Source organism: Talpa occidentalis, unplaced genomic scaffold (genome assembly GCF_014898055.3).
Source record: "Talpa occidentalis isolate TD23 unplaced genomic scaffold, MPIMG_talOcc4v2.1 talOcc4.9, whole genome shotgun sequence".
Taxonomy (NCBI): domain Eukaryota; kingdom Metazoa; phylum Chordata; class Mammalia; order Eulipotyphla; family Talpidae; genus Talpa; species Talpa occidentalis.
The window spans coordinates 112,694,432-112,716,498 of record NW_023605305.1 but is presented as its reverse complement, the minus strand read 5'-3'; the positions used below and the strand labels follow the sequence as shown (position 1 = coordinate 112,716,498).

Sequence of the window (22,067 nt, the reverse complement as noted above, 5' to 3'; positions counted from 1 at the left end):
CCCTTTATTTTCATGTGAGAAGGAGACGACCTGGGTCAGCTGCATGGCTGACTAGTTGTGCAGCAAACAGGTACTAGGATTGTCAAGTGATTTGGCAAAAACAAACTCCAAAACTACTCCAATAGGCATTCAATCTCATAGTGAAAAACTGAGCATATTTGGATCCCCAAATGAGTGTCCTTACCACATTCTTTCTGGACCTCAGCTATGAAGCAAAGATACGGGATAAACTTGTATTTAATACCGATTTTACAAGTGAAATCCTCTGATTTCGTAATTGCATGGCCCAGATCCAAAACCTTCTCAAAACTCTTTCTTTCTTCGCGTTCTCCTGGTACCTTGCAGACGTGCTACAATGCACAGGACTCACCCCGTCACTTGCAGCAGGAAGAAAGTCATCTCTCTCTTTCCATAGTATAAACATGTTGTTATCATTAGATATAGAAGCTGAAAAATTGAAGAAGCAGAAAGCCACAAAGGAGCTTGAAGTTTTCTGGAAGTACTTGGAACCGATCCTGAATAATGAAAAACCTGAAACGAATCTCTTCAACGTGGCTCGGCTCGAGTACACAGTCAAGGCGGATGACTTTCCTTCCCACTGGTCGGACAGCGAGATGATGGTGAGTGCCCGGGCTCCAGCGAGTGGCCCTGAGCTGCTCGAGCAGGTGACGCAGTGGTTCTACTCAGCTCGTTTATTCATTCACCCCACAAATGTTCCCTGGGCCGAGCTCTGTACTAGATCCTTTGTCTTCAAACAATGGTCACACCAAGTGATGGCCACAACTGACTCTTTTTTCTTTTTAATTCTGGACCATTACTTTATTTATTTAGTAGAAGAACTGGGGTGTAGGCCCCAGGTTTGGGGGTGGGGAGAGGATTCACCAGAGACAGAGCAGGGAGAAGAATGGGCAGATCTACTGAAATCCACTGCTGAGGGGAGCAGCAGGGAGACAGGAGAGGTCTGCCGCGCCATGTGATTTAGTTCCCAGGCTGGGGATCGAACTCAGGCCGCAACAGTGATGGTGCTGAGACTTAACCCCTAGGCCACCAGGAAGGCCCCACAACTGATTCTTAGCTTTTGGTGTAGAAATAAATGATGAAGAATAAGATGTAGGTAAAGGTTGGTAGTTCTTTTACTTGGTGACATGTGATCTTGTTTCATGCCTAATCATGGTCTAGGTAGTTGAGTTTTAATGTATAATATATTAATTGTGGAAATGGTGAATTTGACTGTTGGATTACACTGTCTTGTATTTTTTTAAAAAATAAAATGTTTAAGTTATAAACTTCGTTTTACTAGGTCCTCGATTTTATGGCCAAAATTATATTTTGAATATATCTGACCAACAGAGTCTGTTGCAAAAGGATGACTTGAACCCGGCCTGGCAATTAGCAGGCATTCCTCAAGAGCATTTACCTGCTAATGAGGAGTTTGCAAAGAGACAAGAACAATATCACTGAACAGGGGCGATGTTTGGGGTACCACATGCCTGGGTGCTCAGTGATGTGGGACATGCTCTAAGTTCCTGATCAGTTCGGAAAGAGAAGACGTGGCTACTTTGACTAGCATTAAGGCTGCGTGGGTGAGGGCGCTATGGACAGAGGCTGAGGGACTGCTCATCACAGGTGTTGGGGAAGAGGTTAAAATAATCTGTTCAGTCTCTTTCTGACTGACCCCACGTTCCAACAGACAGGAACCGCTGGAGGGAACTGAACTGAAAACAGAGTCCTGGCAAGGGGCAGCATCAGGGCATGCTCTGGAGGTTGCTGGAAAAAGTGGGGTGGCTGAGATGGGTAGGGGTTTGGGCACAGTGACAGTCTGGGAAGAGAAAGACAGCGAAGCCAGGGACAGATCTTGGGCATTGAGTCTGCTGTCCGTGGCCCCAGGTTGGAGCGTGGACATTCCTCACTATGACAGTGTCTGATTCTGTCCCCCTGAGGTGGAATAAGTGAAAACCCTGGCCAGGGATGCCCAGATTAGGGCCTTGGAGGAGGGGCATGCTTTGGATAAATAGCCATGGATGGATCCTCTTGAGTGAGAAAGACTGACAGCCTGAGGCATTGGATGGCGCCATAGAGAAACGAGACCCTTGAGTCTGATGTCTTGCCAATGGTAAGAGTAAACGTTACCGCTAGAGTAGTAAGAGTGCAAGAGCTGTGGCTGAGGCAGAGCTTGTTCCAGGCAGAACTTGTTGCTCCAGACACCCTTTGGTTTGCTTCTTCGCTCCCTTCCTGTAGGTATTTTCAGCTTTCCTGCTTTGTCTCTTGCTCTCCTGCCTCCTAAACCTGAGCTCAGAAGAGAGCCCCTGCCTTCTGCTCTTTACTGCTTCAGATTAAGTGGGATCAGTATGTTTCTCCAGAGTGGAGAGACGGGCATGCCAAGTAAAGTAGTGCTGTGAGAATCCCATCCTGCTTTATTGGAATTGGAGATTATACCCAAGCAATGGGAGATATGTTTGGAGATGAGGCTATTTCCCAGGAATCCTGAAACCCCAGGAATCCTGAAACCAGTTTTCTACTCTTTCTCTCCTCCCCCAAACAAAATCTACGCCTAACAAAAACCCACACCATAAAATGACGTTTGGGGAATAGCCGTCCTCTCATTTGGACCAAGTTTTGGCTGCAAACCTTGTCCAAAACACGTGTACATTTTTGGTTCAGTCGGCATAGCCGATCGCAATCATATATTAATTTCTGAGCCCTGCCTCTGAGGAGGTAACAAAGAGTCTTTGAAGGCAGCCGCACACCAAGCACCTTTTGCCCCTGCTAGAGTGAGGGCTCCCTCCTGTTTATCTTACTGACTCCCAGGCAGAGGCTGAGACCAGCTGAAAGGCGCTGGCTCAAGGCGGGGCCCAGCTGCCAGCTCCAGAGACCCAGCACCTCTCCCCGACTCCTGCTTCCCACCCCAGTGTCCACACTTCTCTGTTCACTTGCAGACTGTGATCACTTCATTTAAGAAAGTCAGTGTGGCTGGAATTCTACTTTTCAAACACGAGGGGTTGGAAGTTTTGAAATGGCAATTAAAATACAAAGGTGTATTTGATGTTGAAAAAAAAAAAAAAACATCGCTCTGCTTGAGACACTAGTGATGGGAGGACATTGCTGGCGACAGGATGAGATCAACATCCAATGAGACAATGAGGGTGTCTAACAGGCCATCGAGGTGACCACGGGCCAGCAGTCTGCGGCCTGGGCCTCACTGGTCACACTGATGAGCCCACAGTCAGTTTCCCAGCACCCACTGCACACCTTCCTCACGTTGTCTGGTGCAGAGGCCGTTGTTCCCCAGAGCACAGACACGCCTCTGTGAGGTCAGGGAATGGCCCAGCACCGGGGCCAGTGGCAAGAGAGAGGGACCTGGAACATGGTTCAGGGGTAGAGTTGGGCCACAGGAAACTCTTGGATTTAATACTGAACATCAAAGGACATTGTTAACTTAGGCCCGCTTCAGAGATATAAAGTGATAAATCTACAGCCAAGCCGTGTGTCACTCTCCCAGCTCTACCTGTAAGCTGACGCGGCCTTGCTGCCGCGCCTGGGGCCAGCCAAGACGTCTTCCTCTCTGGGAGAAGGCAAGCTTCAGTTAACCTCTGGCTGCAAACAAGCAGACTGTATTTCTGCTGAGCCCAGGTAACGAAAGCTTTACATCGACTAAATGCCCATCAAGAAGCGCTAACTGCTCTGGGAAGACATCTGCAACATCTCATGTGAAGACCCTGGTTGTGGAAAGAGATTTCTGGCTTTATTTAGCCTGTGTTGGCTGTTTGATTTAAACACAAATTAACTAGTTGAGCTGAGGGATCATTTGGCGGAAATTTTACTCTATTTCTTATAAATACAAACAAACATATTTCTCCCCGTGAAGCTGGGCAAGGAATATCAAATTGCAGCTTCACTGAAGCATGTGGCTCTCGGAACAGGTGTGTGAAGCTTCCTGCATGGACAGGTGCTCCGTCCAGACAGGTGCTCTGCCCAGACAGGTGCTCCGTGGATGGGCAGAGCTGGCCACTTCCCTGCCCTCCCTCCAGGCTGTGATTCGCTGGCCCCACACAAGTTCTCTCCTTCTACCTTGGCCTCTTCCTCTCAGACACTGGAGGAGTCTCTTTAACCTTTCTTTGCTTTTGAGCAGACAGACATAGTGGTCAAAATGCTTTTCTGCTTCTGGAAATGAAAGCCCAGGTAATAAGGAGGGGGCAGATCTATGACTTACCTGCTAAATCATAAACCTCACGGGCTTTATAGCAGCAGTCAACCATCAGGATATTTTTAGTTTTTTATTCCCCCCAAAAGGTAGCGTGGGTGAAAGGAGAAAAGAAAGTTGGGGAGGAAAGGAGAGGAAGAAATACTGTTCGTGTGTATCCCACGGCGTCCTTGAATGGACAGGCCACCACGGTGCTCCGTGCACAGACAGAAGCCATCCTCCCAAGCTGGCCATGGTTGAGGATATCCATGTGACCCACCTCCCATGTTGTTCCAGGAGTTTAGCTGCCAGGATTATAGGTCACCCAGCTAAAACTAAGGAATAAGGTGGGTTGTTTTGTTTTTTTGCTTAATTGAAAAATTAACGAGGCTCTTACAATACCAGACAACCCTGACGCCCTCCCAAGGGAGCAGTCTGCTTTGTGGCGAACACAGGGCAAGAAGGGTTTCAGCAAATAAGACCCAGTCCCCATGGCTGTGGGGGTTTGGGAGAAGCACTTTACAGAGCAGCAATAGGTTTATCTGTTCAGTGTCAGGCAAACCACACATTATGGTCCCCAACCCTATGAGTCTAACCTAGTCTACCACTGCGAAATTAATAGCGAACTGTCATTCATTCTGTTGCCTGTAGCTGGAATTGGGCACCAATATTTTTGAGAACATCGCCTGTTTGATGTATGACACTCTGGACTGGAAAAGGCAGCACCAGCACTATTTGGAAAACATGCAGCTTATTAACGTCCCGCAAGTGGTCCATGAGAAACCTGTTCTAGAAGCCGTACCGCCTTCGGAGGTAGGTGTGCGCCCCTGTGTCTTTGGGGAGCTAGCGATTAACGGAGCAACTCCACTTTCACTTTTTAAAACATATGAAGAAAAAAATTGCATAAATGCTTGCTGCAAGGTAATCCTTCCTGCTGGGATTTAGTAGGTGAGAGCGGAACAAGCCCCCCAGGCGCAGCATGAAAGGTGGGGACTTTGCAAAGCTCCAAACTACCTGCCACATGCAGAGGTGATGATGGAAAACACTTTTCAGCCCATGTTGCCATAAATAACATGGGGGGGGGGTGTCGATAAATTAATAAAGAGGTGTATTTAGTACCTACGTGTGCTATGACAGTGGCAGGTGCAGAAGGAGCAGGAGCAAGACTCCTGTCGTCCTGCCGTCTTCCTCGCTGAGGTGGGTTTTTAAAGGGCGTTTCCCTCAGGTCGTACCTGATCTGGGGAAGAGTGTGTGGAGGGAGTGGAGCCAGGAGAAACCTCCCCAGACAGGGCGGTGAAGTGGTGAGGCTGGTTGCGAAGGAAGCCCACAGGACAAGGGCAGGAGGAGATTCTCCAGACAGAGTAAGATGGACAATGGTGCAGAGGGCAAATGAAGGGGCCGCCTGGCAGAGCAGGACCACAGGGGAGGTCAGTGCCCCGCAGGGGCTGGGGTGCAGAGACCTGCCCTGTGTGAGCTAGAGCGGGACAGCAGTGTCCTCTGGCCAGTGAGCTGGGCTTTGCCCAGGGGCCACAGCCTGTGATGGGGGCCTTGGGGAGTCTCAGGAGACCAGGTGGTTCCCGGGAAGGAAGGAGTTTGACGCCTCGTCCCAGCCTTTCCCTGGCCAGTGCTCCGTGGGCCGTGGGCAGGCCTTGAGAGGCGCGCAGCCCCATCTCCTCCCCTTCCTGGGGAGGAAGAACTGGTCCCCACACAGCTGGTGGTTTTGGGGGTGCACGTGAGGCGCGCACGGCGAGAACATGCTCAGGAGCCATCAGACCATCCCACGACGGCCGCTCTGGCGCACGTGGCCCGCCTGTTCCCGTTCATTCTTCTTCTAGGCCCCACAGCCTGTCCCCACAACGCCTGGAAAGAAGAAACCGCCTTCCGAGGAGCCGCAGGCCCCGCCAGCAGGCACGTGAGGGGCCTGTTCCCCGAGGGCTGCCCGCGCTGCACTGGGTGGACACGGGAGGCTTCGGGGGGCGCCGGGAGCGTGGCCCCCTGATGCCCGTGTGTCCTGCAGCGGCGCTGCTCGCAGTGGACGTGGACATGAGGTGTTACAATGACCTGCTGAGCCTGGTCCCCGAGGAGCTGGTCTCCGTGGCGCTGATCCTGCACTGCATGGTGGAGCAGGTGGGTGAGCGCCGCGCCCCTGGGCCTCCCGGGCAGCCTCTCCTGTCCTCTCTTGATGCTTCCATTTCTTAAACACATGCAAAAAGGCTGGTCTTGAACGCACTGATAGGGAGCATGGGCTGTGGTGAGACCTTCGTGAGACGGGCTAGTTTTATTGTTTTAATCCCAAAGGGCAGGTCTGTCTCTGGTGAATCCTCTCACCCCCTGCACCTCTGGCCTACACCCCTGTTTTTGGATGCATAAAAAAATAAAAATAAATCTTTAAAAAAAAAAAAACAAAAAAAGATGGGATATTAGAGTTTAGCCTTTCAGAGATGGAACAGTCTTAAGTGGCCTTTTGTGCATGGAGTGGGCCCAAGGGAGCAAGAAAGTGGTCATGAGCTAAGAAAAGCAAGTGGTTGGAAGGAAATGAAGCAGACGCATGATTGGCCCTTTGTAAAAGTTGGTGCAGACAAAGGTTACCAGCCGAGGATGTGCTGTCATGGCCCATAGCCCTGGTTCTCAACAGGGGGCGAGTTTGCCTCCTGGTAGACAGGTGGAAACGTCTGGAGATATTTTCAGTCGTTACACCTAGAGAGTTGCTACTGGCATCAGATGGGAAGAGGCACAGGACAGCCCTCACAACAAATAATTGTCAAGTCCCAAAAGTTACAAGTTCCAAAGTGTAGACACCCTACAGAGGGGTGTGAAATCATCGAGGGTGGTGGCAGGATTTAAGATGAAGAGCAAAACCATAAATGAGGTGCCTCTCTTGATAATATTTCAACTTTCTTTGTTTGTCACGCAAACTTGGACAAGGCTTTCGATCCTTCTAGAATTCACTTTCCCCATTTGAAAGAGGCCACAACCCTTCACCAATCTCACTCTCAGTCAGTTGAGGAAAGAACAAGACCTTGACCTGAGCCCCAGTTCCTCCCACTCAGTAGACTTGGACCCAGGTCAATCACCGAGCTTCCCATACCCAATTTCTTCCTCTGTAAAATGGAAAATTATGTCTACTCCACAGAGTGTTTAAATGAGCTCACCTATGTGAGATGCCCCCACAGGCCTTGTCTCAGAGTAGCCTCTGGGGAAATGTTTATGGAATCCACAGGGGAATGAGCACAGCTGCGCGCTTTAAGACAAAGAGCACATCATTAAGAAAAATATTCAATTATGACTCTGATTTCTACGATAGTAATTTTCTTGTTGACATGTGTCCTTTGTGTCCTCTGTTCTAATGTGCGTGTTAAAAATCCTAATGCATGGACTGTCAACATTTTTCCTGCTCACTCGGTAGCCCCCAGGAATCACACGGCACCTCATGTAAGATTGTTCTTCCCCCAAAGAGCCGCCTTGTTCTCACAGAGAACAGTAGAGACCCTCGCGCGTCAGCAAAGAACTGACCGCCACGTCCACGTCCGTCAGTTCCTCCCAACTCTGTGTTGTTTCAACAGGTGGTGGCGACGGAGGAAGATCTTGTCCCACCCATTCTAATGGACCCTCCTCCCAGAGCAGACGGGCTGGACCACAGGATTGCAGCTCACATTGTCTCCATCCTGCCCTCTCTCTGCCTCACGGAGAAGGAGAAAAAGGTCAGGTGGCGTGAGATACCCCCAAAGTTGGCAGGCGTTGATGAAATAAGGACTCTTTCTTTAAATCACTATCATTTCAATTCGGATAGAGCCTGCACGAAATGTTCTCCTCTGAAGAAGAATTGGAGAGCAAAGCGGTGCCCAAGGGCCCTCTCCTGCTCAACTACCACGATGCCCGTGCCCAGAAGAAGTATGTGCTAAAGGTAATCACGCCCGCGTCAGCCTCGTAGCCGATGCGAGGAAGGGGATCTGTAATTATACCCGTGAAGAAAACGTCAGTCACTTAGGATGAAAAATCAGTTCATTTTTCTGTGTACCTGGAACCTTCGGCAAAGTGAGAACTAGGTTTTTTGAACTTAAGAAAATAGCTGTAGGGCCTCCCCGGTGGCACAGCGGTTGAGCGCTGGGTTGTGAAGCTGCCCGCAGCCTCTGCAGTGTTGGTTCCATCCCTGGCCACTGGGTGAGGGTCCCACATGGCGCGCAGACCTCTCCTGCCACCCGCTGCTCCCCTCAGCAGTGTACTTCGTCAGTCTGCCTATTCTGCTCCCCGCTCTGGCTCTGGTGAATTCTCTCACCCTCCCGCGCTTCTGACTGTACCCAGTGCTTGTATAAATAAATAAATCTTTAAAAAAAAAGAAAGAAAGAAAGAAAGAAAAAAGAAAATAGCTGTAGTTTTTCCTCCCCAATCACCAGGGTTTCCCCTATTGGTGACACGAGAGAGAAGGTTATCACGTTCAGCCTCGCCGTCTGCGGGAGGCCCCTGGCAGCTTACTGTCCTGTCTTCTGCCGCGTTGCTTTTTCATCAGGACCAGAAGAATTTCGACCCAGTGCAGATTGAGGAGGACATGCACGCCAGGTTGCCGCTGTGGAAGTTCCTGGAGTTCCCGCTGCCCCCGCCCTGGAACAGCACTAAGCGTCTGGCCATGATCCACGAGCTCATGCACTTCTGTACAAACGGTGAGTGCGGTGCTTTGCTTTAGCGTCAGAGCCCCCTTCCAGAACGTGTGCCTCCTGAGATGACTCGCCTCTTTGCAGAATGTGTTTTGATTATTGAGGGACCTTTCGGAGGCCCAGGTGGGTGCTTTGACTGACAACAGTTTTCTCCTCCTGAGCCGGGCCATGAACAACAGTAGAGTTAATTATAATGCACAATAGTCTTCCACATCACACACAGAGTTTCGTCACGCTGTTCCCATGAGGGTGGTCTTCCCCCGGACCCCCCCGCATTGACTGGGCTTAGGGGACCCCCCCCCCCCGAGCTCTGGCTGGGCTTAGGGGACCGTTTGCCAGGGGACGGTCCTCTGGTGGTGATGTGGTGCTAACAGTGTGTTTGTTGATTGAAATTAACCTCTCGCGACAGGAGGGCAGGTGTATGTTTTTTGAGAACGGCGGAAAAGGGGCTGCTTCTCCATGCAGCCAGAGCTCACTGGAATTTTGCAATACAGACAACCATTTCTTTAAAAAGAAATCCTATTTCCACTGGAGGCGAAATGCCGATGAGGCTACTTATGAGGAAGAATATGAAACCATGTCAGTATCCCTGGTGGCCAAGAAAGCGTTTGGCCTGGGAAAGAGAAAGGCACGTCGTGATTCTTCCTTCTCCTTTTAGTTCCATCCCGAAGAAAATGACAAGACGCTGTTATCTTGACTTCTTTTTTCATTTTTAAATAGAAATAGTCGCAATCACGGGAATGCGGTTCTGGCCAGCAGGGTCCGGTCCCCTGCGGGTGTCGCCTCTGTGGTTTCACCACCATCCTCTTCCTGATAGTCCTTGGAACATCGGCTTTTGGCCCCTGTCCTGTCCTGCCACCCTCACTGCCCCTCCTGCCTTCTGATAACATGTCACTCTCTCCACCTCCACTCTGCGCCCAGCGGGGTCCTGGTTTCATCCTTAACAGGTCCAGACCCAGCGTCAAGTCCCCTGACATTTAGCCCTGCAACGACTTCCTTATTTCAGTCAATGGCAACTGTTTTCTACCAAAATTCATCATTCCCTGATTCTGTTGGTTTTTTACCCTCATGACCCATAACTAGCCCAGGACATCCCCCAAGATCAGCCCTGCCCAGCACCCTCCCAGCCTCTCCCCTGACCCTGACCCTTTCACTGGCTTTCCTGTTGGCCCGGAGCCTTCCACCTTTTTCCCCTGCTCTCTCTGGACAACGGCCAGGGTGGCCCCACTGAAGTCGGTCAGAGCTTCTTGCTCAAAACTCTCCAGCGGTTGCCCAGATCACTCAGAGTGAAATCTGGCTGCTACCCACTTTTCCCACTGTTTCATCCAGCTGCTCTGTTGTCCACTTGTAAGCCCGTCACCCGGGCAGGCCCTGCTTCGGCGTCCTCACCCTGCTGTCACCCCTGTCTCTGTGCTCTTTCTCCCACAGATCTGTGAGGCCTGCTCCCCTGCTTCCTGCATGCCTTTGCTTGATTGTTCACAGGGTTTTTCTCTACTTAACACAAAGTAGGGACCCTACCCCAAACATTATCACTTTTTACCCCTTCATCTGGCTTTGTCCTTCTTACCACCACTGATCTACCGCTCAGTCACCTGTTTACTCTCTCTTCCCAAGCACTAAACCACACACCCCATGGTCAGGAAGCTGCTGTCCTGCTTCTAGTATAGTCCTGACTGCTGGCAGGGGCTCCAATAACATCCACGAAATGCACGAGTGGGCAAACTCCCCTTCATTCTGTCACTGTTACCTGTCCCCCGTCTCTCTTCTGAATCTCCCTGTCACTTTCTAGAAGGAACCCTTGTGCCAGCCCCAACTCTGTCTTCCCTTGTTGAATTCCATGCTGACCTCCTAGCCCGCTACCTTGAGCTCCTAAAGTAAAGAGCTAAGGCTTGTCTTGAATCCCAGACACCTAGGAGAAAGCCAGTTATGTCGAAAATAAAAACAAGAGGGTGAGTGGGCAGATGAACAAATGACGTAAAAAAGAAATACACCAATGAAAGTATCCTTTCAGGGCCTCCCCGGTGGCACAGTGGGTTGAGCGCTGCTCTATGAAGCTGTCTGCAGCCTCTGCAGTGCTGGTTCAATTCCCAGCCGGCCAGGGAGCTACCCACATGGCGCAGCAGACCTCTCCTGTCTTGCCCGCTGCTCCCCTCAGCAGGGTATTTCAGTCATCTGCCTGTTCTGGTCCCCACTCTGTCTCTGGTGAATCCTCTCACCCCCCGCACCTCTGGCCTGTACCCCAGTTCTTGTATAAATAAATCTTTAAAAAAAAGAACGTATCCTTTCATTTGAAAGGTGTGGTAGAAAGAGGTCTTTCCTGAGCTCTGCTGAGCAGGGAAAGCTTCTGAATATAACAGACTGTCTGTTGGACACAGTGAGTAATATCTTTTTGTTTAAATTATAACAGCAAAAAGTGCTTTTGTTGAAAAATTGTTTAAACCTATTCAGCCAATATGGTAGCCCTGGAAAGTCCAAAGGGAATTAATCTGGACATTCATTATTGATGAAGTTGTGTAGTTTGGGGGTGTCATCTTGGTAAATTCTCTCTTGAGTGTGTAGCTTATTGCTACTAGGTACCTTGGATATTTGTTGCAGAATTAGGGAGCCCATGTCGGCGCTCATCCTGGGGTGACTCCATTTCATTCCAGGGGCAGACCCCAGCGGCCCCTCCACCACGTGGCAGTGAAGGCATTCCTAACAGCCCAGGGCCTGCTTTCTTACAGAAAACTTGAGCTGGAATGAAGTAGAACGAGCCTTCAAAGTGTTTACTTTTGAGAGCCTGAAACTCTCTGAGGTTGACGAAGAGGGAAAGCTAAAACCATCCAGGATGATGTACGGGACCGACGCGGACACGTTCAACATACCCTGGGACAACCCCGCCAGGTTTGCTAAGCAGATCAGGCAGAAAATTCTCATGAAAATGAATGCCCAAGAGAACAAACTGCAGAAAGGTACATGGCTCAGAGGGGCTGAGAGGTGTCCTGGCGTTGGATGATGGCCCGATTTCCTAACCATCTCACGGATCCTCTTTATTCTGACTAGATGTTAAACCCAAAGACAAGACACTATTTATGCATCCGAAATTGTTAATGCCTGAACAAGAGGATGAGATTAATAAAGAAACTCCAGGTTCTAGACAGGCTGATGCTAACAATGTGAATCCTTTTTCTGACGTGAATAATAAGGAATCCTCAAACCCTCATGATGGAGAACAGTCCGATCAGAAGAGGAGCTTGGACAACCTGCTCCATCCTGAGCCTTTGGGTAAGTGAATGTGCCTGTGTGTGTGCACATGTGTGTGCACTTGTGTGCGTGTGCATAGACACTATTTTAGAATGTAAAAACCAAAAGTGATTCAAGATGCTTTATTTAAATTTAAGTACCTCCATACTTTAATTAAAAAACTATTTAATATCTAAGTTGTTTAACTGAACTTTATTACTGAGTATTGTTATTTAATAAGGTCTTGTTCTTTTTTTTAAGATTTATTTATTTATGCACATAAGAACTGGGGTACAAGCCAGAGGTGTGTGGGGGTGGCGGTGAAAGGATTCACCAGAGCAGAGTGGGGAACGGAAGAGGTAGATCTAATGAAATACACTGCTGAGGGGAGCAGCGGTGAGTCAGGAGACATCTGCTGCGCCATGTGGGTCACCTCCCTGGCCAGGGATCCAACCCATGCTGCAGTGGCTGCTGATAGCTTCAGAGGGCTGAGACTTAACCCCTTGCGCCACCAGGGAGGCCCAACTTCTTGTTATTTAAACCCTTGTTTATCAAAATGTCCTTGTGTATCTTGCTTTTAGTAAATGTAGTACAGTGAATGTAATTAAAACTTGCATCCTTAGTATTTCACGGGGTCATTGTGATTATACACAAATTAAAAAAAAAAAAAAAAACAGCTGAAATAACATAAGGAACTTCCCAGGACAGTGGTTGGTAGAAAGTTCAGTGCTCAGTGATCTCCTTAGTTCCTGTCCTCTCCCCATTATAAACCAGGACATTATTCTCATTCTAGCTACATCCTCACGAATATCGTTCTATCAGGAGATGCAGATGCACAGAAGAATGTTAGGCTAAATTTGTTTTCATTTCCCTTGTTCACAGCTGTTAGATTTATTGCTTAAAATACAACTCCGTTATTTCCTCTTATCACCTTCAATGACTCCCTAATACTTGCAAATTGAGGTCCAACTTCCTTGCCTTTTTAATGTGCTGCTTCTAGTAGCACCAAGTTACTTTTCCAAATCCCTTTCCACTTTTTACCTTTTGTTCACTTATCCTATATTCTACCAAAAAAAAATGACTCTATCTCCTCTATGCAGCCTGCTCTTTTTTAATCTCTGTGCCATTTTCCCACACACCCTCCACCTAGAATTCTTTTTTATTATATTATGAACAGGATTTAGTGGCATCTCCATGAAGTTTTGTTAAATGTGCCAAGCACAGATGTCTCCACTAGCATTCCCATGATTATAATTAATCTACTTTTCTTTATAGCCCCACTTATAGTTTCCTACTACTCATTACAATGATTCATGTGCCCATGTTAAGGCCTCTGTAACATCACAGATTCTTAAAGGTCCTATATATGTTTATCTTAAAATTACTAGCCATGTATGGACTACAGAGCAAGTCTCCACAAAGTTTCATAGGCTCAAACGTCACCGTGTGTCCTCATACCAGAGTGAAATTATGGTGGACATCAATCACAAGAAAGATGAGAAAAATCCCAAATTTTCAAAATCAAGAGATACACTTTTATATAACACCTGGGTCAGGGAAAAAATCTTACAGTGGAAATTAGGAAATTTCAAACTGGATGATAATGAGAATATGGAAAATTAAAACTTGTGGAATGCAGCTAAATTAAGAGATATTCAGAGAGAAGTTAACAACTTGAAATACATTTTTTAAATGCTAAAAGTTAATTAACCAACAAAATAAATCTAAGTAAAATGAAGAAAACAATTAAAATAAGAGAAAATCAATGGCATAAACATACATGCAGTAAAGAAGTTAAAAAGTTTGGTGTTTTGAAAAGGCTTTAAAAATGAGAAATCTTTTATACAAAGTTAACACAAAAAAAGAGAGAAGCCTTAATAATCATCATATAACTATATCAGGGATAAAAATCAGGAGTAAAGAAACAGGAATAGCAATAAATGAGGTGAGAGGGGGTAGCAGAGGGAAGGAAATGACATTTATTTAACATTGCCTGGCAACATTCCAAGCACTATGCTATTTTGTGCATATTACTAATGCTGTGTGTAACATCAAGCCCATGAAGATGATATCTTATCCCAGTTCCAAAAATAGACAACAAAGACACGGAGGTTTGAAGCAACTTATTCAAGCACAGGTGAGTAGGAAGTCAGGAATTCAGCAGCCGTCTGACTCCAGACCAGTGCCTCCCTGCAGGCCTTGCTCAGTTCCAGAATCCCTTGGTGCTGCCACCCAGTGGTTTAGCCATATCTGTACCATTTTCTTCATGCTGATACCTGTGCTGATTGAGTTGACTTTGGATTTTCCTTACTGTGTCTCAGTAGGCTCTATTTCCTGGTTCTCTGTCCTAAATACCCTTAACCATTGGCCCAGCACGCATGTGCGCTCTCTCTCTAACACACACACACACACACACACACACACACACACACCCTAAGTTAACCTGTGATGCATCATTGTCTCCTATGAGAACAAAACCACTCTGAAAGGAAGTCCCTTGGAGTCATATGGAGTCAGAGTAAGCCAGTAAAGATATGACATGATTTTTTTTTTTTCTTTTTTGTTTTGCTGTTGATTTTGCTTTTTCATTAAAAGAGCTGGCGTGTCATTTTCTATGCAAAAGGCAACTTTTGCCACCTGGTGGCCAGACCATAGGAAATGATGTTTGGGTCTTGGTAGAAATGAGATGATCATAACAAGGCCTAAGTCGTCAGAGCTGAAAATGCTCTAATGGCCAGTGTATCCAAGAGACCAAGAGGCCAGCTCTTAAGAGCTGAACCCCGTAAGGGACGCTGCTGTGTGTTGGCCTGGATCTAGAAATCATTATATTTGAGTAGGGGAGGGGTGGGGTGTCTCAGTGCCTCTCTGTGATGGCTGTATTGAAGGGAATTTTTTGTGGTCGATCTTGCATTTCCCCCCAACTCTGAATCGCACTTCTAAAGCAGCCACTTCTCATCTCTTTAAACAAAGAAGAAATCATTCACGTGTTTCCTGCACAACCATCTTCGTATCAGATACGTACAAAAGCCTGGTCCTGGGTATGAAGGCTGAATGTTTGTGCTTTGCTTAACCAGCCCCTGGATTTCCATCTGAGACTGTTTTTGAACTTGACAGGGCCTATTGGATATTTATGAAAAGACTGAGAGTTGATAACCATGAGGCTATAGGTTTAGATGTGCCCTTTATGCTTGTTGGGTGTTTTTTTAATAAAGTAACTGCTTTGCAGAGGGATCTTGTTATCTCTAAAGTAAAACAGATTAGGAAGGCTGTTTTTCAAAGGGATGAGAATGCATTTATTTCCAGATGTGTCAAAAACTACTGAATCACACTGTCAAAGGATTAGGCAGTTGAAGGCAGAAATCAGAAAGAAAGAATGATTTTTACTCTACTATTAACTGAAGAGTTCATATTAGTTTTAGAATGTTCTTTCCTTTGACAAAATAACTGATGCACAGTTTTTGAAAACATGTTTTCTAAACTGGAGACTTTCTGGATCTTTGGACACAGGAGGGAATATCAAATCTCCAGGAAATCTGGCAAACCACAGAATAGAATAATTTTTATTCCACAGACTTCATATCAATTGCTTCAAGGACACATGGGACATCATGGGCTATTTAGTTATAGTTGGCCTGCGTTCTCTCTTGAGTGCATGTATTTCTATAAATACTGAATTGCATTGACTTTATAGTTTTCCTCTAAATCAATGTGGAACATTCCTGCTGTCACCTTCACCAGCCCAAAGCAAGATGGAATTAGTAGCGAAAAATGTAAGTAGCTGTGTTTCTAAAAGGAAGGAAAACATTAACCTATCCTTGGTAGACATAATTAACTATTCCCCCTAGAAGCCCAGGCGTGGTTCTCTTTGCTATAGAATTAAAAGTTCTATCTAGTGCTTACCCAAAAGATGCCTACGTCGTGGGGTTTCTTCCATATTTTTTATTTCTCTCTATCTCTGTATTCATTACCAATTTCAATTTATGTGACTTTGTACACTGATTACCTACTAACATGCTTGGTGTTCAGGGTAGAGTTAGGGAAAATAACATCAAGAACTTATCTTCAGGAATTTACTTTCAAGGTGCAGAGACGGACATAAAGAAAGAAATAGCACAGGCATCCCTTGATTGTCAGGAGTTCATGTTGCACTACTTCACTTTTACAAAGAGACTGTGTCAGTTCCTGTTTTTTGCTAAGCCAAGGGGGAGAGATCAAAGAGGGTTTTGGCCTTCACAACAAAAGGTGCAGCGTGGAAAGAGTTGGCGGCGTTGGTTTTGCCGCAGCCATTCTGCAGAGAGAGCCCAAAGGCCCTTCCCCAGCACTGCTGTGTACAGGCTTGGAGTATCCTGTCAACCCCGCTTTTGCTATCTACTGGCATTAGTTTAGGTTTTATGTATTATTTGGCGTGACTTGGTAGTTTATTTTGGCATCTGGGAATACTCAAAAATTTCCATCTAAAGGAATAGTCGTAGCTTCTTCACTTTGCACCATTTGGCTTAGGAAAGGTTCCTCTTAGTCCCCCTTTCAGATACTGGAGAAGCTTGTGTCAGGCATCGATAAGCCTTATGGTTAAAAATAAATAGGGATGAAAGGTGGCTCTTGAGGACGTGACATGTGAGCAACACACACGTAGGCAGTCTGGTGCTGGGGCCCCAGCCACCCATTCGTTTACCCACTTAAGAAACTTTTGTTACACTCCACGCATACATCTGCATGTGCTTATGATAGGGTTTTAGAGTAATAAAATATTAATATAAATGGAACACAAGTTGTTCAGGGTGATGAAATAGTATCATTTTATGATAAGAAGTGGATTCATCTGGTCATGCTCCTTTCTATCCCCACACTGGTCTGTCACCCACAGAAGCTTGAAAAGAACTAGATAATCACTGGTGTGATAGAAGGAGAGTTTATTTCCAGATTGAAGTGTGCGTGCCGGCTTAAGACAAATGGACTGTCCTAAGCAGTTGACGTCGTCTAATCAGTAAATATTTGCAACGCCTGCAGGTAATGGTCCCTTGTTCAACGTGAGCAATGCCGTCTGAAGGCCGAGCATGTGATATGATTTAGGAATGTAACATGTAGGAAGCGTGGTTCTTTTCAAAGAGTTTAGTGTAACTTCTCTAGGTAGACACAGATTTAGAATTACTGCCACAAATGCCTTTTTGGAGGCATGAAACATGCCTTTCAGGAATTGCCTTTTCAGCACAGAAACATAGATCATATGGGCAACAAAAAGGCACAGCACTGACCAAGGCAAGAACAAAGTCTGAACACAACTGGATTTGGTGTCTTTGATTTACAGAGCGGACCACAAGCAGCGAGATCAAAGATGAAGCAGTCACAAAGGGCTATCCTTTTGAAAAGGTAAGGAATTATTTTCCTAAAAGTGTAGATACAAGTAAGATGATCTGAGGAAACCGTGACCCAGAATGAGAAACAGTTAAAAAAAAAAGAGGAGATGCTTAGCAGGAAAGTGCAGATGCCAGAGAAGAGGGATGATTCAAACATCCCTCGCCCAACTCCTACCAGAGACAAAGGAGTTAATTTCTCTAGCCAGCTTCAGCAAAACCCCCAAGCTCCAAGTTCCTCTCTAGACAGTGTGGCTTGGCAACCTCACAAACACCTGCTGGCCATACAGCCCTGTAGAGCGATGCTGTCTTGAAGTCAGTTCAGAAAACCTGTCTATAATTGCTAACAGGACTCCGAAGAGTATAACCTAACAATAAAAATATTTAGATTATGTTGCCCATTACAAAAAAAAAAAAAAGTCAAAGGCATATACTCTTTCTGGCAGCCCTTCTGCTAAAATGCGGCCATATGGGTTTATACATATGCAGATTTCCCCAATTAGACGGGGCACATGCTGGCGCAGAGACCCCAAGAGGGCTCCATTTGGACTTCAGCAAATCAAAACTGAAACTGTATTCCGATGATTTTTAGAAACCCAGGAAGATGACTGTGGAGGCAGAGTTAGAGGACATAAAGAAAACGCAGCAACGCAGCCTCACGGACTGGAGTTTTACTGAGCATTTTAAACCCAAAGTTCTGCTGCAGGTATTAATGGGCTGTGAGTCTGGGGGAGATAGTTGCGTGGTTCTGGGGGATCATGTGTGATTTAGTACAGTTCACATCGGGGTCATTCTCTCAGCTCGGATTCAGATTAATACTCCCATCGACTTCGGCTGTAACACGATCATTACCAGCTTGCACGGTGCATGCCCCCCAAGTCTCCAAAATAGTTAAACATGCACTTTTCAAAAGTACATTTTAGTAAAATCTTTTTTTTTAAATGTACGTGACTACTCTGCATGATTTCTAGGGAAAAAAAAAAAAGAAACTACTAGGTATTATTGGGAAGCAACTTCACTTTCTCCCATTTTGCCTGTCAGTTCTATTCAGTTTTCACTAAATGGAAAAATATTTCCTGAATCAATCAATAGATCAGTGGAAGCTGCAATAGGTAAGACTGATTGAACACTAGGCAAGGCTTGATATGTGTCACTAGCTCCCTTAGCCCTTGAGATACTCCAGTGAAGAAGAAACTATTTAAATGGTAGGAGATGGGCGCATCTTGACTAACACTGACTTTTGTCCAAAGGCACATGACTGGTCAGTGAGAGAAGCAGTGGGAATCCAGAAAATCTGACCCCGGGACTTGTGCTCTTAGCCACCATGCAAAATAAAAATAGTCGATAACTAACAACTTCTGTTGCTTTTCCATTTGATGCAAAAATCTGGATTGCTTGGTTTTATCTTTTTAATTTCAGTGTTACTTTTAGCAGACTTTTACATCCAAAGTTTTGAATCCAAAGAGTCTTATGGAAAGTGGCAGCTCCCTCCCAGGCCTGCGCCCAGCGTTCCAGGGGTAGAAATCTGCAGTGCACCTACCTGTATCTTTTGTACTAAGCTCCTTTATCTCTGAAGAGCAGGGATGCTTGGTTTAGTTTGAATCTTATTTTTGAGCATCACGATCAGTTGACTCCCTGTGCCTAACACACACACACACACCCCACACACACACAAAACAGCACACAAATATACACACACCACACAAATATGTACACCACACACAAAACACACCACATAAACATACACACACCACACATACAACACACAAAACACATACAATGCACACATACACACAACACACAGAGCAAACACACAACATGCACACTACATAAACATAGACACACCACACATACACACACACACTCATCCCTACACTCTCAACTAGCTTTTCATTCTCTGAAAATATAAACTGTCTTATTTTCAGTTAAATCATTAGATAATATTTGCCTTATGTTAATTATACAGATGTCATTCACGGCAGGACTGGGTGGGATTCTGATTACATTTTCCTTTTTGACACTTTCTTGTTTTCCCCCAGAGTTCCTTTTCCCATTTTTCAAACGTATTTAGTTTACTATGCATTCATCACTGCTCATCCCCAAGCACTCTACCAACAGTAAATCTCCTCGCAATTCACTCAGACCTAGCAGGTACTCCATCACTTTTATGGTCTAAGCAATATCTCCCCATATGCTCGGATGCCTGCCCGCCCTTTGGGGCTGCCGCACAGCTGTGGTCCTGGGGTCTCCCCTCTTCCTGACCGCATCCTTTCCCTCTGCTCGGTTGGATGCTCTGTTTTCTGAATCCCATCCCTTCTTCCTGCTTGCATTTCTCTCTTTTTGTAAGGACCATCTCCCAGTAGCTTCCCGAATTAAGATATATGGCAAGTAGTTTATAGTTTCTGGTTTATAGAACCAGAGACACACTATGGGGGCGGGGAGGGATTAGGGTCAAAATAAGGGGGGGATTGTGTGGGGACTATAACCAAGATGAAAATGCATACATTGTGCAAAAATGAAAAAAGAGGAAAAAAATATATAAAAGGAAAAAATATATATATGGCAGGTAAATATATGAGGCATTGGATGTTTGAAAACATCTTAATTCTATGCTAGCAATAAAATTTTTTTATCGAAGGAATGTGGTTTATAACATTATATATGTTTCAGGTGCACCACATTGCAAATCAAAGTCTGTACCTGGTACACTTTGCTCACCACCCAAAGAGTCATTTCCATTCTTTGCCCTACAGTCAATCCCTTCACCCCCACTTCTTTCTCCTTTCCAGTAACCACTATTTTGTTCTTTTAGTCTAAGAGTTTCTCTTGTCCTATTTGTTCATTAATTTTATTTCTTTATCTTCCACGTAGGAGTGAAATCATGGAGTGTTTACCTTCCTCTGACTTATTTCCATAAGCACAATACTTCCTAGGCCCATACATGTTGCTGCAAATGGCAGGGTTTCATCTTTTTTATGGCTGACTAGTATTCCATTGCATATATGTGTGTGTGTGTGTGTATGTATTTTCTTTAGTCAATCATCTGTTCATGGGAACTTAAGTTGTTGCCAACTCTTGGCCTTTGTGACTAATGCTGCCCTATTAATTGCATTTAACTGACAGCCAGGCTTTCTATAAATGCTGCTAAAAAACATTCGCCTTCAAAGTTTTGAAGGCATTCTTTAATAGTCTTCCAGCTTCCCGTATTGTCCTAGAGAAAATGAAATTCTGATTCTTGATATGTGGCTTGAGTTTTAAGGCCTTCTCTTGGTTCCAGGATTCTGGGTTTTCTGTGGCTGCACCTTTGGTGTGGTTCTGTTGTCAGGTGTTGTACTGCTGAGTCTAGTACAAGCCAGAAACTCCTGTCTATTTATACTCTGGAAATGTTCCACAAACTTTTCCTTGGAAAATTTCTCTCCTCTATTTTCTCTATTTTCTCTTTCTGGAACTCCTATTATTCTGGAGTTGGACTTCCTAGATTGAACTTCAAATTTCCTATCTTTTTCCTCCTGGCTACCCATGCTTTTTCTTTTGGTTCTAGAAATATGACTCAACTTTCATCAAATTTTTCTATTGAGACTTTTATTTCTGTATCATCATTTTAATATCCTCAAATTCTGTTTATAATTTCAAATTACATCTTATAGCCTTCTATTCACATTCCCCAATACTATTTCCTCTCATTTCTGTGAGGATATTAAAGTGCTTTGAAGTCCTATTTTCTTTTCCCTGTGTTGTGTCATTTTCCTCAAGTATTTTGCTGGACTTCATGGTTTTGTGCTTCTCAATTTTTCTTATTAGAGAGTAAGATCCAATGCTGTTGGCCTCTGTGCTCGCATTAATAATGAGGCACTAAATGTGGAATAAGAAATGATGTATGAAGTCAGTGCATGGAAAGGAGTTGTCATTTTTTTCTATTTCAATTTAGACTCAATTGTTGGGTGATTTGACTGCTTGGTTCCTTGGGAGCTCCATTAGTGTTGGTACATTAGGTCTGGACTTTCGGGATATTAGGTTTGCCTATTATATTCTCGGGAGACAGGAGGGAATTTAATCTTAAAGATATAACTTGCCTGTCAGGGTGTGGAAGCTGAGTGAAGACAGGAGGGAGATCAGGCATCATACCTGCCAGTCTCTCGATCTGCACTGTACAATGTGCTCAGATTTAGCTTCTCAGTACTTGAAATGAAGCCAGTCTGCACTGAGGGGCGGTGTATGTATGTTACACACTCTGTGTGGTATAGAGCTTTATGGATGGAAACACACATCTATACACAAATTCCAAGAGTTTAGCAAGAAGCAGGCTGATATATTTCATTAACAAATGTTGTATTGATTATATATCAAAATTACACTTAGTTAAGTAAAAGATATATTAAGATTAAACTCACAGGTTGCTTTTTACTTTCAAATACCTGACGGCTGACTCCATCCACAACATGGTGAAATAGGGAGGTTTCAATGAACCTTGTCCCTACGCACATGCACCTAAGAAAAAGTAAGATTTGCTCCCAAGAAATGTCACAAGTTGACCACCAGTGGTGGGGATAGGCCCCAGGCAGGTCCCAGGCAGGTTTTGCTTGGAGCCAAGCAAGGAGAGCTGATAGGAGTCAGGGCCGGGGCAGCAGTTAGCAGAATGGGGGGGAGACAGGTGGGCTGGAG

General features: G+C 45.5%; 1 protein-coding gene across 2 annotated transcripts in view; it reads left to right on the top strand.

Annotated features, from left to right (window-relative positions):
- SPAG17 (sperm associated antigen 17) overlaps positions 1-22,067 on the top strand; it is a 152,678-nt gene that overhangs the window by 56,501 nt on the left and 74,110 nt on the right. For both annotated transcript variants that reach the window (XM_054691767.1, XM_037501174.2), the window contains exons 7-17: positions 439-620; positions 4,832-4,993; positions 6,016-6,088; positions 6,198-6,307; positions 7,744-7,881; positions 7,971-8,084; positions 8,688-8,838; positions 11,556-11,783; positions 11,875-12,096; positions 17,360-17,421; positions 17,998-18,111. In XM_054691767.1, coding sequence (XP_054547742.1) covers positions 439-620; positions 4,832-4,993; positions 6,016-6,088; positions 6,198-6,307; positions 7,744-7,881; positions 7,971-8,084; positions 8,688-8,838; positions 11,556-11,783; positions 11,875-12,096; positions 17,360-17,421; positions 17,998-18,111 — 1,556 coding nt within the window. The remainder of the gene's footprint in view (positions 1-438; positions 621-4,831; positions 4,994-6,015; positions 6,089-6,197; positions 6,308-7,743; positions 7,882-7,970; positions 8,085-8,687; positions 8,839-11,555; positions 11,784-11,874; positions 12,097-17,359; positions 17,422-17,997; positions 18,112-22,067) is intronic.